Source organism: Megalops cyprinoides, chromosome 2 (genome assembly GCF_013368585.1).
Source record: "Megalops cyprinoides isolate fMegCyp1 chromosome 2, fMegCyp1.pri, whole genome shotgun sequence".
NCBI classification, from domain to species: Eukaryota; Metazoa; Chordata; class Actinopteri; order Elopiformes; family Megalopidae; genus Megalops; species Megalops cyprinoides.
Genome location: NC_050584.1, coordinates 51546642 through 51561610, shown reverse-complemented (window position 1 = coordinate 51561610; position 14969 = coordinate 51546642). Strand labels below are relative to the sequence as shown.

The 14969-nt window shown below is 39.2% G+C and overlaps 2 protein-coding genes across 2 annotated transcripts; both read right to left on the bottom strand.

Moving 5' to 3' along the window:
- Positions 1-2905: 2905 nt before the first annotated feature.
- Positions 2906-8797, bottom strand: LOC118772498 (cytochrome P450 2J6-like). Its single transcript, XM_036520879.1, has 9 exons — positions 7992-8797; positions 6810-6969; positions 6435-6584; positions 5667-5827; positions 5232-5408; positions 4857-4998; positions 4400-4587; positions 3856-3997; positions 2906-3709 (listed from the first exon to the last, which is right to left on the bottom strand). Exons 1-9 carry the CDS (start codon positions 8283-8285, stop codon positions 3534-3536), a joined length of 1590 nt encoding a protein of 529 aa, XP_036376772.1. The 5' UTR covers positions 8286-8797; the 3' UTR covers positions 2906-3533.
- A 380-nt stretch (positions 8798-9177) lies between these two features.
- LOC118772504 (cytochrome P450 2J2-like) lies at positions 9178-14869 on the bottom strand. The gene is made up of 9 exons (XM_036520884.1): positions 14568-14869; positions 13371-13530; positions 13065-13214; positions 12304-12464; positions 11789-11965; positions 11374-11515; positions 10922-11109; positions 10492-10633; positions 9178-10253 (listed from the first exon to the last, which is right to left on the bottom strand). The coding sequence occupies exons 1-9, from the start codon at positions 14763-14765 to the stop codon at positions 10078-10080; spliced, it is 1494 nt and encodes a 497-aa protein (XP_036376777.1). The 5' UTR covers positions 14766-14869; the 3' UTR covers positions 9178-10077.
- Between the last annotated feature and the right edge of the window lie 100 nt (positions 14870-14969).

Below are 14969 nucleotides of genomic sequence, written 5' to 3'. Positions count from 1 at the left end.
ACAGACTGACTGTATGGACTAGCACATGCTCGATATGACTGGTGTGGGTGTGTGTGTGTGTGCACTTTTGTTTGTGTGGAATTGGGTTGCTGTGACTGCTTACCTCAATAATTTGGTTAATCTCTGCTCAATCTCTCTCGTGCCTTAAATAAATACAGATTGGGCCAAACTCAAGGTCACTTTGGAACTTTGCTCCTTGTTGACTTTTTTAAAAAGCAATCAAAACCATAAAATAAAAAAGGATTATGTATCTCTTCACTCATAGACACTTAAATAGTAGGTTTTTTTTTACTGGAATATAAGGCAACCTTAAACAGAAAGAACAATAAACACAAAATGTTATTTGTCATGGGTATTTATCATGGATCATTATTTTGTTAACATTATTTCTTTGTATCTTACTTTTAACACTTATCAGAGTTCATGGCATCCTACCAGAATGATACATTACAAAATAGCCATTTAAACACAGTGTCATATGATATCAGTCCAAAGGACATTTAGTCATATATTTATTATTGATAGAGGATGATTCAGCATTAAAAGATAAAATTCAGGGCAGCAAGAGAAAACCTTGTCTGTCTACTACCTTATTTCATTAGACTCGAAGAATAGAAGAAATGTAAAAGTACAACAGAACTGCATTGAACAAACAGGGTTTTGTTTCATGCAAGCAGGACCACATCCAACCTTATCTGAACTTTCCCCAGGTATGCCTCACTGGAATGTTACTTACACTTGCGACTTTTTTTTACCCAATACGTTTTTTCAGACCCTCCATTCATTTTGCCCTACTCTCGTGTGTGGCTGCAATTCTACCTGAAAACATCATACATCCAAGCACAGATAAGAGACTCGGAAAGCATATGGCTGCTGTCTATAGTGTCTTACAGAAGCTCATCATTGTTACATCATCACATGCTGTGAATACCAAATACCAAATGTAATAAACCCTTTCACATGTGGCATGTGGCCTAATTCATGGATTACATTGGCTGGTCTTTCATGTCAATTTTTTTATGTCAGCATCTATATATGATTATATGAAATGAGGAAAGAAAAGTATTTGAAAATTAGTTTGTTGGCTCTTGATCCAGCCTCCTGTAAAAGGTGAAATCCAGTTTAAGTGTAAATAATTTTTCTGAAAATGGCAGGCTGTTTATCTGTGTTTTTACTGTAATGGATGTGAGACAAAAGCTTGGAAATGTCTGTACTCATCATAATCTGTTTTAAAGAGTTTATAGATAGAGGCAGACCCCTCCATTGAGACAAAGTTGTTCAGATAGGGAGAAGAGCACAGCTGATGTGAAATAGTGAATGTATACAGGATACTACTTGGGAAAACTGGTTTGGCAGGTGAACTTTTGTTTAAGATTTCAATAAAGCATGCCTTCATATATACATATATACATGTTTAATATATCCAGCATACATTTAGTATATAATAAAGCATAGGTCTGATCATCTAATTAGATACACCATTGAGGCAGGCCTTGATGAATGAGGCAACATTCTCATCAGTGGGTGGAAATGACAGACAGAGTTGTGTCTACAGTAAATCCCTGCTCCCAGGGATTTACTGTAGAAGGTGAAAAGGGGAGGACCAACATCAGAACTCTGAAGGACTCCAGTGGTGAGGCAGTGAGGCTTAGAAAGAGACATTCTCCCTTGCAGGAGCAGTCGGAAATGTAGGCAAAAATCCACTTGTGGGTAGTGCCTGGCTTGGCCCGGGTTGCCCTGATGGTCAACTTTATCAAAAGCAGTGGATAGATCAAGGAGGTTTAAGACGAGACAAGAAGGAAGCTCTGGTGAGGCTGATAGTCATGGTTACAGAGAGCAGAGCAGTTTCAGTAGAATGACCCCAGTAGAACGGCTGGGGTTGAGTAGGTTGTTTTGAGTCAGGAAGTCAGATAGCTGTTTAGATAAAACTAGTTTCTGAGAGAATCGGGAGAAGAGAGACAGGTCTAAAGTTTTGGGCCAGCAAGGGGTCCGAGGAATTTTTCATGATCAGCAGTTTCACGAGTGCCTGTTTGAAGGCTGTGAGAACGCAGCCAGAAATCAGGGAGGAAATAACCACAGATAAGATAAATCTAGGGAGAGTTGGTGCAGAGGCCTGTAATACAGGAGAGGTAATGGTTCCAGTGGACAGGTGGTTGGCCTACTAGCTGTTAGGAGTTGTAACAGGATAGAATTAGAAATAGTTGAGAATGCTGGGAGAGCAGGTGAGCTGGTAGTGGGACCATAGCAGCATGGCTGGTGGGAGTCAGTTGATGGAGTGATTTTAACACGTCTGTTACTTTTTTTGAAAGTAGATGCCAATTTATTAGGAGACTAGGGGAAGGTAGAGAATAGCTTCCGAGACAATTGGGAGCTGTGTGAATTTTAGTTTTAAAATAGGAAGCTTTAGCAGATTAGACAGCAGAAGCAAAGGATGAGAGAAGGTGCCGATATTCAGCTCGGTCAGAAGGCAGGATTAATTTCACCCATTTCCACTCAACGCAGTGTTCTAGTCAACCAAGGGTTAGGCAAAGAAGCCTTGGAAGGCCTGCAATCAATTCACTTGGTGACAATAATCAACCATCGAAGTTACATAACATATAGGCACAGAGTGCCAATGGCCAAATTTGAACAGAAGGACGGTGGTAAAAACTTTGTGCTGATACAAGCTGGCAGCAGTACATGGTTGTATGCCTTATCATAGTCAAGTGGCAATGACTCCTGCAATGACACTATATTTAAAATATGGCACTAATTCAGTACTTATAAGGCTACTTGCCTAACTTTACAGAATGCACTTCTTATAAGTTAGTCTGGGTAAGAGCATCTGCTGAATGAGAAAAGGAGAAATGTGATTGACCCTTTCCAGACAGATGTTGCTTGATGCGCAATGTTGGCGGTGCAGGCTGGTCTATAACTCTTTACTAACTGTGATATATATAATAGGCAACAACCTCACCCCAGGACCCTAGGTGAATGAGGAGAGTCAGGAACCCAGCCATAGACAGAATTTAATCAACAAATTTATTACAACATATGCATATGGAAACTGGCAGATATAGTGCTCTCACTATATGCAAGTGTGAGCCACAAAGTCTACACTACTGACTCCAGAGCAGTCCCTTTCCTTCCTGAGTTCCCCCTGCCTTCCCACCCAACTTAACGTTGACCAACACAACATCTCATTCTTTGAACACCCTTGGATAAAAGATGCTATATACCTTGAGCAGTTAATGATTGACATAAGTACATACCATATTTTGTAGTTAGAAGATATGATCTTATTTCATTAAGTCTCAGATTTCTGCAATAATCTTCATTAAATTTGACCCCAAAGCTACATTAGGGTTAGCTACTGTGGTTCAAAAGCAAAATCTTAATTTTCCAATAAAGGAATGGCATTTCGAATGAATCCCTCCAGGAGGTGTACCAGATAAAGCATGGTTATGTTCAGCGGGAATTTACCAAAAAGCATTTCTATGTAGGTTATCGACTGATATGCTGCATTAGTTGTCCATGACCAAACAGAGCTATGTTCAGCGGGAGGTGGCACATAGCTTGTAAGACTTGGGGCTGAGTGTTACTCCCATTCTGAAGTCCAGGCTGGGCTCCACTCCCGGGGGAGGAGAGAAGGTGAACCTCTGCAGAAGAGAGGTGAAGAAGAGGAACAGCTCCATCCGAGCCAGCTGCTCCCCCAGACACACCCTCTTACCTAAGGAAACCAAACAAGACATCAGTGATGTGTGTGCCACAGAACAGCACTGTCTGTTGTCTGTCAGTGATTTAGCAGCTGTCTCAGAAACAGCAAAATATTACAATTTACATCTAGTTACAACTACAGGGTAAATAGGATTTTACCTGCTGAAAATGGCATGAAGGCATCTCTCCTTCTGAAGTTCCCCTCTCCATCCAGGAAATGTCCAGGATTAAAGACGTGTGGAGTCTCCCACTCAGACTCATCAAAGAGCACAGATGTTAAAATTCCCATCACCATTGTTCCCTTAAAAGACATTTAAAGACAGTTAAAGTCATGTAAATCATCAATCCCTGTTGATATGATATTTTGGACACACATCCATCTATACTTCTGAGTGACAGACTGCAATATTCTCTCATTCTCATGATGTAAAGCCACTTAAAATATCGATCTGATGATAAACATTTTGGGCACGTCGATCCTTGCCTCTGAGTGACCAAATTTTGCATTTTCCCTGTCTCATCAGAGTCACTGCGATCCTTACAGACTATTAAATATATGATGTAAGATAAAGGTGTGAAACAACTAAATTAATTTTTCAATTAAATTAAAATGTCAACATAAACTAGTAGCTTACACTACACACTACCTGACCTAGGCCTCGATTTTGAAACAGGAATATTGTATACTGCCGAGACACAATACCTTTGGTATGGTATACCCTCCAAGTGTGATGTCTTTGGTGGTCATTCGGGACAAATTTAGAGGCACAATGTTTCCAATCCTCTGTATCTCATGGATCACAGCATCAGTGTAGGGCATGTTGGCTCTGTCTGCCAAGGAGGGCTGCCGTTCTGGCCCAACCACTCTGTCTATCTCAGCCTGGACCTTCGCTAAATGAAGAATATAAGTTAATACAGCTGCAACTGTCCCACAATAATTAACTGTTTGTTAATACTGTTCCACAATGGTTTTATTTCATTTAGAACAGTTTTATGAGAAAAGGTTCCCTTGATGCTGACAAAATAATACTGAAAATTATTCCAGTCACAATAAAAAGGGTGATGTTCATGTAAAAGGATGCCAGAATTCACAGTCATAGGTTGAACTATTGGGGTGCATAAGTACTCAATGTTTTGCTCATGGCAGTGTGAGTCCCCACCTTGTACATCAGGATACTTGATCATGTACAGTAGAGCCCAATACAGTGTGGTTGATGTGGTCTCACTTCCTGCCACAAACAGATCCAGTGTGCAGTAACACAAATTCTCCTCATTAAAACCTGCCTCTACATCATTTTCCACCTGGAAAGAATACAATTAACAGTTAACTTTAAGTGATTTTACCAATTATTCCAGGTTCCTTCTGAGACAAGCATTGGATTTGCAACTGGACTCATGTTTGCCTTAATTAATGCCACCTACCCTCTCCATCTACTAAAGAGCATTCAACAAGTAAATGCATGAATGAATAAACATACATTGTATAAAATATTGTAAACTGAGGGACCTTCCTTAAGATTACTTAGGATTGATACCTTTTCCATCTCACTCAGGAAGCAGTCAATGTAGTCTCTGGGAGCTGATGGGTCCCAGTCATCTCTGTGGTCCTTAATTTTCAGCTTCACAAAGTTGAGCACCGTTTCCCAATGGGTGAGTATTTTTCTGTGGGGTCCTGGTACTATTCGCATTATCGAGGGTAATGTGTTGTACATCTAAAGTTAAAAAATGTATAGTAAGGATAATAAGAGGGCAGAACCAAATGCTAGGATTAACTGATACATTATTATACATTTACAAATCCACAGCAATACAGTCTGGTTTACAGTGTTTTTCAAATCTACATGGATATCCTCACCCAATTATACAGCTGCTCCTTCTACATGCTACCGCTACATGATATCAGGGGAAACATGCCTGGACTATTAAAGATGATGTAGCAAATAACAAAAAAGGGAAAGGGGTATGTATACCTGAGCCCAAATGCCTCCTTCTAAATAGACTGCTTCATTTATTAATCTCAGCAGATTTTGGAAGTATTCATCACTGTAATCAAACCGATCCCCGAACACCAGGCAACAGATAATGTTAGAGACGCCATTGTTAACAACAAACTGAGGGTCAAATGGTCGGCCTAGAATCAGACACAAAACAAACAAACAAAAACAAAAAAACAGGCAATAAAACGGGCTTGTTAAGATCCCAGTGAAAAATCTCTCATTTGTTTGTGGCAGCAGAATGGGTTCATTATTACTCCAGCTTTAAAGGATTCGTATTCTGCTTCTGAAGTATCCAATTTAAGGAGGTCCAAAGAGGCACAGCCAGCATGGAGTTAGCTTTGAGCTCGTGCTGAGCTCTACAGCCCTAGATAAAAACCAGCCATGCCATGTCAGCTAGGGCTTCCTTGACTCACCAGCCTCTGACAGCCTATGCATCTTTAGGCACCAATTGTACAAGCTGCATGCATGACATCAGTAAAGCAGCGCTCCAATGAGCATCCTCCAATCAGTGCTCACTCCACTGTAGTGCATTGTGCAGCTTGCCACCCAAAAAACAGCTGTTAGCCTCACATGAGTGAAGCACTCCCATGTGAGTGTATGGGTTTCCATGTTGAGATGAGCCTGATTTAGAATTGGCAGTTCCAAAAACATGGATTCTTAATGAGGAAATAATGCATATGCACGTATAAAATAAAAACTAGCCTGTTTAACTCAAACTGTCTTGTCACATGCAGATTTTACCTTGTTCATTCCCAATGGCTTCATTCAGCCACTTACACTCCACTTGGATGGAGGACTCAAGACTCCTCTTGCCCACTCCAAAGTTCTTCAGAGTCATGAGAGCAAACCTTCTCTGCTGCTTCCACATATACCCGTTGGAGAAAATCAAACCTGGACATAATTAGAATATTTATCTTCTGAATGAAACTTTTCAGAAATAATTTTAAGAAGAATAGCACAAATGCCCTATCCATGCTAGAACTATTTAAAGATGATACTATGAAACATGACATTATCAGTACTGCTTTTGCAGGTACAGAGGTATATTTTAATCATCTGCTCCATGCCAAAACATTTAAGAAAATAGGTATTCATTCTTATTAATTTAAATATTACCATTGTTTTTCAAGATGTCTTCCATCAATGGCAAGACTGGCCGATCCACAAAGTTTTCACTGTGTTTGACCAAGGCTTCTTTGATTAGTTTGAAACCATTCAGAACAACAATCCTTGGTCCCAGTCGAATACTAAAAATATCCCCATATTGCTCTCTAAGCTGTAGGGAAAAAAATTATAATAATGAAGTGAGTCTTTTGCATGCATAAAAGCAATAAATTAAAACAGAGAATGAATGTCAGATTTTGGTTTTTGTCACATTAGATTTAAGTCAAAGAAACATTCACAATTTGTTAAGTTAGACTATAATTCTTTTATGTTTTAACTATATTTATAATGTTATGATAAGCAACTTAAAGTCAGGTAAAACTAAAGCGCTTATCTATCATCAAAAATTGGTCAACCTCATTCTCAATTCAAAGGAAGGCACTGTACATCCTAAAGATTCCATCATAAATGTGTTACAAAAGAGAATGTAATACTTTCATCAAGGATTACTTTTGGTTTTATAATTTGAGGAGAAATCGGAACTAATGTACGGTATGAAATGTAGCTCAAGTAACCGATTTAGTAGCAATGTCAGAACTGTATATGTAACTTGTATATGAATATAAACATACAGTATAGACAATAACAAGTTGACGGAAGATAGAATATGCATGTCAGGATAACATCCCGAATGCTGAGTTATTTTCGTAAAAAAAAAAAAAAAAAAATGAAATTCCGAAAATAAGCATGTGGCCCATTCATCTAGGATAAACAAAAGTTAATATCTGAAACTATATATGGAAATCCCATCATCTACGCAGTCATCCTTATGAAGTGACTACATCCGAAGGTAACTGGCTTTCAATTTCGGCACTTGGAACGGTCAAGTTCATTTTGGAGTGTTGTTGAACGCACAATCGTAAATATACGTCTTTGTGATCACGACGCATATCCTTTCTAAAAGTCTACAAGAAATTTAGTTACTGTGAGTTAAGGTTTGTAGGCTACCGTCTTTTCCTTGTGTAGTCGTAGCTTGATGTGTTTACTTTTGTTAGAACTTTGATTGGTAAAGAGTACACAAAAACTCTGTGTACACCTAAATGCCTCGCTGATTAACTATCCGTCAAGCATAAACATTCGCCCCGTCTTTGCATGGGAAATATTGGTAAAAATCATAGTAATGAAAAAACTCACCTTTGCCAAATCAAGGTGGAGTTTAGAAGGATCAATACGAACGATGTCTCCGATGACAGGGAGTGACCATGGTCCTGGAGGGAAGTTCTGTGGAGGTTTGTTTTTGAAAATATCGACTGATATCAAAAACACAACTAGAAAAATCAACCAAAACCTAACATCCACCCACTCCAAACACGAGAGCACGGATACTTGCATTGCACCATGCACCATATTAGAGTTTCTGCCACCAAAGACAAGTGACCCGCAGCCGGTGGGGACTTTGACACTACTTAACTGTCGCACATTGTACATTGACTCAGCTGTGCCTGTAGTGGACCTCCCAGCTGCATTTGTATTTCACTCACGTTGTTTTTACAACTGTCCCTCCCTCGGCAAGAACAATGAAATTGAGTATTGCATTCTTGTCACCACAGAGCGATACGAAACGAAAGTACAATTCTTGGGAGTGAAGAGAGTTGTCATCTTGTTTTGCAGTGTGTTTTAAGGAACAGAGAGAATGCGGTGTTACAAGAATATCACACCCGTGCCCTTGAGGAGAGAGAATAAGCGTCCAGGACAACCCTGAGGATTATCAACTTCAAAGATTTGCATTTTTCCATCCTGGCTGGACAGGAAGAAGTTGGCTATAATGACGATTATAATGGTAACATGCAATGTAGATGTGTTAGTGAGGTGACTTTTAGCTTAGTCTGATGCTACCTTGTCCAGTCCTGTACCAGTCCTGTGAGTGTCACTGTGCTTTTACCATATGTGCCAAACAGAGGACAGGTGCATGGACCTAACAGTGCCCAAACAACGCAAAACCCACTCATTTGCATGATGCCAAGAGCAGTGAGATGTGGGAACCTCGGTGAGAACAACCACACTACCCAGATATAAGGAGGCGTACTATATTCCACATTCCACTGTGTTACTGTTAGTGAATGACACAGCTGAGAATGAAATCCAGCATAAGGTCTAGGACTCAGCTTGTACTCAGAACAAGCACCTCTTACCCAACTCCTTACACCTAATTTGTTCAAGTCAATATTTAGTTAACACTGCACTACAAAACATTCGCAAAAAAATAAGACAGCAGAACAGTAGCATGAGCTTGTGTACAACATTTACTTTAGTAACTAGTTCATTATTTTTTCTTAGCACAGAATTTGAGAAAACTCCACTGACAATGCTTTGATGCTAATGAAAAAAAATTTAGTGTGCTACAATACAAACCACATGGAAATATGCAGCTAGGTCCACCATAGTGGTAACCTGCAGATATGTATATGAGATACTTACCTCTCAGTCTAGTAAGGGTCACTGCATTACACTTTTGCCTATTACGTTATACATGAGACATTCAGGGCTCAACCTCTGTGTGTTGCTCTCACAGAATCAAAAGATCATTCTCAGCTATGGTCCAATCATGAGATCTCATTTTTACCCTGTCCTGCCCAGCTTTCTCCTTGCACAAAGGTGTACGTGACTGTAAGGACAGTAATTAATCATTACATCTATATATCAAACTTACATACAATAAAAGCACAGAATGCAGAATGCCGAATGTTATGAGAAAGCCCCTTTCCAGATGGATGTGACTTCATGCGTGATGTCAGTGGGGCAGTGTATCTTAGTAGTTCCTGCCTTTCCTTAAAAGCCATGACATATGAAATCATTTAGACATCTCTGATTAAAAGCCATATAATAATGTATATATTGTGAGGTACTGATGATAATATTTATAAACACATTGTATGTTTTTATAGTTACAAGCAATGATTTTTTTCCGCACTTGGTTTCAGAATCATAGTAAGCATTCTGCTGTGAATTTCATGAAATCTGACCCAAAGCTAGGTTAAGGTGGGCCCTGAGAAAACTTTGCCGTCTGCACTTATTTTGTGTTAATTAAACCCACTTCAACATACACTAGGACATGTGACAATCATATTGCAGAAGTTTTCATTTTATATAGTGTACAGAAGTGAAAAGGTATAACCCACTATCTTTCTCAAGAGAAAACCTAATTTTTAAAAAAATCATTGCTGAGTAGGTTATCGACTGAAACCCTTCATGAGGTTTACATGAGCAAACACGGCTACACTCAGCGGGAAATGGCACAGAGCTTGTACGACTTGGGGCTGAGTGTGGCTCCCATTCTGAAGTCCAGGCTGGGCTCCACTCCCGGGGGAGGAGAGAAGGTGAACCTCTGGAGAAGAGAGGTGAAGAAGAGGAACAGCTCCATCCGAGCCAGCTGCTCCCCCAGACACACCCTCTTACCTAAAGAAACCAAACAAGACATCAGTGATGTGTTTGACAATATCATGCGCCTGTTTAAATACCACATCTATGTTGTTGATGCTTACTAAAAATGTAGTGTGTTAATGTACTTAATACCACTAGTTTAAAAATTTCCCACAGATCAACGCTGTCTGCAGTCTGTCAGTGATTTAGCAGCTGTCTCAGAAACAGCAAAACATTATATCTAGTTACAACTAGAGTGTAAACAGCATTTTACCAGCTGAAAATGGCATGAAGGCATCTCTCCTTCTGAAGTTTCCCTCTCCATCCAGGAAATGTCCAGGATTAAAGATGTGTGGAGTCTCCCACTCGGACTCATCAAACAGCACAGATATTAAAATTCCCATCACCATTGTACCCTAAAAGACAGTTTAAGTCATTTAAACCAACAATCCCTGCTGATTTACATTTTGGGCATGTCCATCCTTGCCCCGAGTGACCGACTGTTGCATTTCTTTTTCTCATCAGTATTACCATGACATATGACCTATTGAGACAACAACTGTGTGAAACAATATGATAAAAACAAAAGTCAATACAATTCATTTCAATTAAACAGATAACATGCACAGTGGTATACTGAAACACCACCTGGCCTAGGTCTTGATGTTGAAACATGAACATTATATACTGCCAAGACACAATACCTTTGGTATGGTATACTTTCCAAGCGTGGTGTCTTTAGTGGCCATTCGAGCCACATTCAGGGGCACAATGTTTGCCATCCTCTGTATCTCATGGATCACAGCATCAGTGTAAGGCATGCTGGTTCTGTCTGCCACAGACGGCTGGCGTGATGGCCCAATCACTCTGTCTATCTCAGCCTGGACCTTCTCTAAATGTAGAATATAAGTCAATACAGCTGCAATTATCACACAATAGTTAAGATTTTATTAATATTGCTCCACAATGGTTTTATTTAACCCAGATTTAGAACAGTTTTACAGAAATAACTTACTTTGATCCTGAGAAAACTACGCCAGTCACGATAAAAAGTGATATTATGTTCATATAAAAGGATTCCAGAATTCAGTCATACGTTGAACTGATGGGGTGCATAAGTACTCAATGTTTTGCTCATGGCAGTGTGAGTCCCTACCTTGTACATCAGGATACTTGATCATGTACAGTAGAGCCCAATACAGTGTGGTTGATGTGGTCTCAGTTCCTGCCACAAACAGATCCAGTGTGCATATACTCAAATTCTCCTCATTAAAACCTGCGTCTATGTCATTTTCAACCTGGAAAGAATACAAGTCACAGCTAAATTGACGTAATTTAAGTGGGGATGGAAACAATACATTTTTGAACCCATCCCAGTTGTTCCAAGTTGCACCAGAGACAGGTGTCAGGTTTTCAACTGGACTCATGTTTCCCTCAGATAATGCCACCTACTCTCTCCCTCTGCTAAACAACATCCAACAAGTAAATACATGAATGAATAAACATGCAGTATGTTATATAAAACACTCTAAACTGCAGCATCTTAACTTAATGCCCGTTAAGATTGATACCTTTTCCATCTCACTCAGGAAGCAGTCAATGTAGTCTCTGGGAGTTGATGGGTCCCAGTCATCTCTATGTTCCTTAATTTTCAATTTCACAAAGTTGATCACCGTTTCCCAATGGGTCAATATTTTTCTGTGGGGTCCTGGTACCCTTCGCATTACCCAGGGAAAGATGTTGTATAGCTATAATTAAAAAATAATAAGCATAAAAATAAAGCCAAAGCAAAGGGTATGACAAAATGCATTATTACTCATTTATGCGATGTACATGTAAATTTTAAAAGAAAATACAATGAAAGAACAGAACCAAAGGCTAGGAATAAATTACACATTATTATACATTTACAAATCCACAACAATACAGTCTGGTTTACAGTGTTTTTCAAATCTACATGGATATCCTCACCCAATTATACAGCTGCTCCTTCTACATGCAACCGCTACATGATATCAGGGGAAACATGCCTGGACTATTAAAGATGATGTAGCAAATAACAAAAAAGGGAAAGGGGTATGTATACCTGAGCCCAAATGCCTCCTTCTAAATAGACTGCTTCATTTATTAATCTCAGCAGATTTTGGAAGTATTCATCACTGTAATCAAACCGATCCCCGAACACCAGGCAACAGATAATGTTAGAGACGCCATTGTTAACAGTGAACTGAGGGTCAAATGGTCGGCCTAGAATCAGATACAAACAAAAACAAAAAAACAGGGAATAAAACGGGCTTGTTAAGATCCCAGTGAAAAATCTCACATTTGTTTGTGATAGCAGAATGGGTTCATTATTACTCCAGCTTTAAAGGATTCAGATTCTGCTTCTGAAGTATCCAATTTAAGGAGGTCCGAAGAGGCACAGCCAACATGAAGTTAGCTTTGAAAACACGGTTTGGATCTATAGCCCTGGATTAAAACCAACCATGAAGACAATGAAAATAATTCTTCAACAATCACCTAGATTCCACAGTTGTGAAACAAACTGGTTTCCACTAGGGATAGGAGCATATAGGTCAGCCAGGGCTTCATCAGCAAAAGCAGCACTTATCCTCCAATCAGTCCTCACTACACTGCAGTGCATTGTGTGACTTGTCACCCAAAAAACAGCTGTTAGCTGCATGAGTGAAGCAATCCCATGTAAGTGTATGGGTTTCCATGGTGAGACGAGCCTGATATAGAATTGGAAATTCCAAAAAAAAAAAAACCAGGGAAAAAAGCAGTTAAATAAACAAAATAAAAACTAGCCTGTTTAACTCAGTCTTTCTTTTCTCCTGCAGAATTTACCTTGTTCATTTCCCATGGCTTCATTCAGCCATTTACACTCCACTTGGATGGAGGACTCAAGACTCCTCTTGCCCACTCCAAAGTTCTTCAGAGTCATGAGAGCAAACCTTCTCTGCTGCTTCCACATATAGCCATTGGAGGCAACCAAACCTTCATATAAACAGAACATTTATTTTCTTCATGGCATTATCAGAACTATATTTTGAATGTATAGGAGTATATATTAATAGCCTGCACCATGCAAAACATTTAAGAAATAGGCATTCATTTTATCACTATAAAAGTATAAAAATTTAAGAAAATTACCATTGTTTTTGATAATGTCTACAAACAATGGTAAGGACGGACGATCCGCAAAGTTTTCAGCGTGTTTGACAAAGGCTTCTTTGATTAGTTTGAAACCACTCAGAACAACAATCCTTGGTCCCAGTCGAATACTGAAAATATCTCCATACTGCTCTTTAAACTGAAGAAAGAAAACAATATGAAGTTAGTCTTTTGCATGCATAAATCCCTAAATTATCAACGGGAATAAACTTCAGATTTGTTTTTTGTTTTTTTCTTCACATTAAGTTTATTTAAAACATCCACAGTTTGTCCAGTTATCTTACCGTTCTTTTATGTTTTGTCTACATTTATATTGTCGTTATAAGCAACTTAACGTCAGTTAAAACTAGCGTGCCTTTCTATCATCAAAAGCTGTAATTGACCTCTATCTATGGTAAACCGTATAGTGAACTGAAGTGAACCACATTCTCAATTCAACGGGAGGCACTTCCTGTAATTTCCACCATAAAATTGTTGCGACAGCAACTGTAATCCTTTTATCAGTAGGACTAGCGGTAGCTTTATTAAGATTAAATTGGATCTTGTTTATCCAGCATCCATATCAAATGTATATTCAGTAACAATGTCTTAACTGTACATGTAACTTTTACATGGAAATAGACATACAGTAGGCTACAGCACAGCCTATAGTAAATAAACAGGAAATAGAATGCGCATGTCAGGCTAACAAACAACATGGTGGGTTATTCTCGAAAAACTGAAAACTGCGAAAACTAGCCAGTGGCCCATTTACGAATTCCATCATCTCCGCAATCATCCATATGAAGTGACTAAATCCGAACTCGGTAGGTAGCCTAACTGACTTTCAATTTTTGCAAGTCGAACAGTTCAAGTTCATTATGGAGTGTCGTTGAACGCACAATCGTAAATACCCTCCTTTGGGATTCGGACGCAAATCATTACTAAAAGTATGCGAGAAATTTAGTTACTGTCAGGCTCGTAGGACCGACTTTTCCTTGTGTAAACTTTGATTTTTTTTAACGTTTTCAGCTGTGTTTGCTTTCGTTAAGACTTTGTTAAAGAGTAACTGCGTGTACACTGAATAAATGCCTCTCTGATTAACTATCCGTCAAGCATAAATATTCGCCTCGTCTTTTCGTGGGCGAAATCTCGGTGACAAAAAAAAAAAAAAACATTTTAACGTACAAAACTTACCTTTACCAACTGAAGATGGATTTTAGAAGAATCAAAACGAAAGATGTCACCAATTACAGGGAGTGACCACGGTCCTGGGGGGAAATTCTTTGGAGATTTGTTTTTTAAAATATCAGCAAATATCAGAAACAGAACAAGGAAAATAAAACAAAACCTAATGTCCACCCACTCCAAACACAATAGCGCGAATGCTTGCATTGCGCGAAAAGTCAGGGAGTTTCTCTCTGCCGATGCGAACTTTCCAGGACACTGTCTCTGACACTAGATCATGCCGACAAATTATGCAGTGGCTCAGCCGTACCTCCGACGGCCCTCCCAGGTGTTTGTGCTTCACTCACGTTGTTTTTGTAAGTGCTCCTCCCTCGCACAGAAAGGGAAGGGCATATTAACATAAAAAACAAG

What these genes read in the sequence shown, in the direction of transcription:
- LOC118772498 (XM_036520879.1), bottom strand. Translation starts at nt 8,285, where the DNA reads ATGTACAATGTGCGACAGTTAAGTAGTGTCAAAGTCCCCACCGGCTGC. An exon ending in AGCCATTGGGAATGAACAAG is followed by an intron (nt 5,828 to 6,434) that starts GTAAAATCTGCA and finishes GTCTGATTCTAG; the next exon opens with GCCGACCATTTGACCCTCAG. An exon ending in GAGGGTATACCATACCAAAG is followed by an intron (nt 3,998 to 4,399) that starts GTATTGTGTCTC and finishes ATGTCTTTTAAG; the next exon opens with GGAACAATGGTGATGGGAAT.
- LOC118772504 (XM_036520884.1), bottom strand. Translation starts at nt 14,765, where the DNA reads ATGCAAGCATTCGCGCTATTGTGTTTGGAGTGGGTGGACATTAGGTTT. An exon ending in AGACATTATCAAAAACAATG is followed by an intron (nt 13,215 to 13,370) that starts GTAATTTTCTTA and finishes GTTTATATGAAG; the next exon opens with GTTTGGTTGCCTCCAATGGC. An exon ending in AAGGAGGCATTTGGGCTCAG is followed by an intron (nt 11,966 to 12,303) that starts GTATACATACCC and finishes TTTTAATTATAG; the next exon opens with CTATACAACATCTTTCCCTG.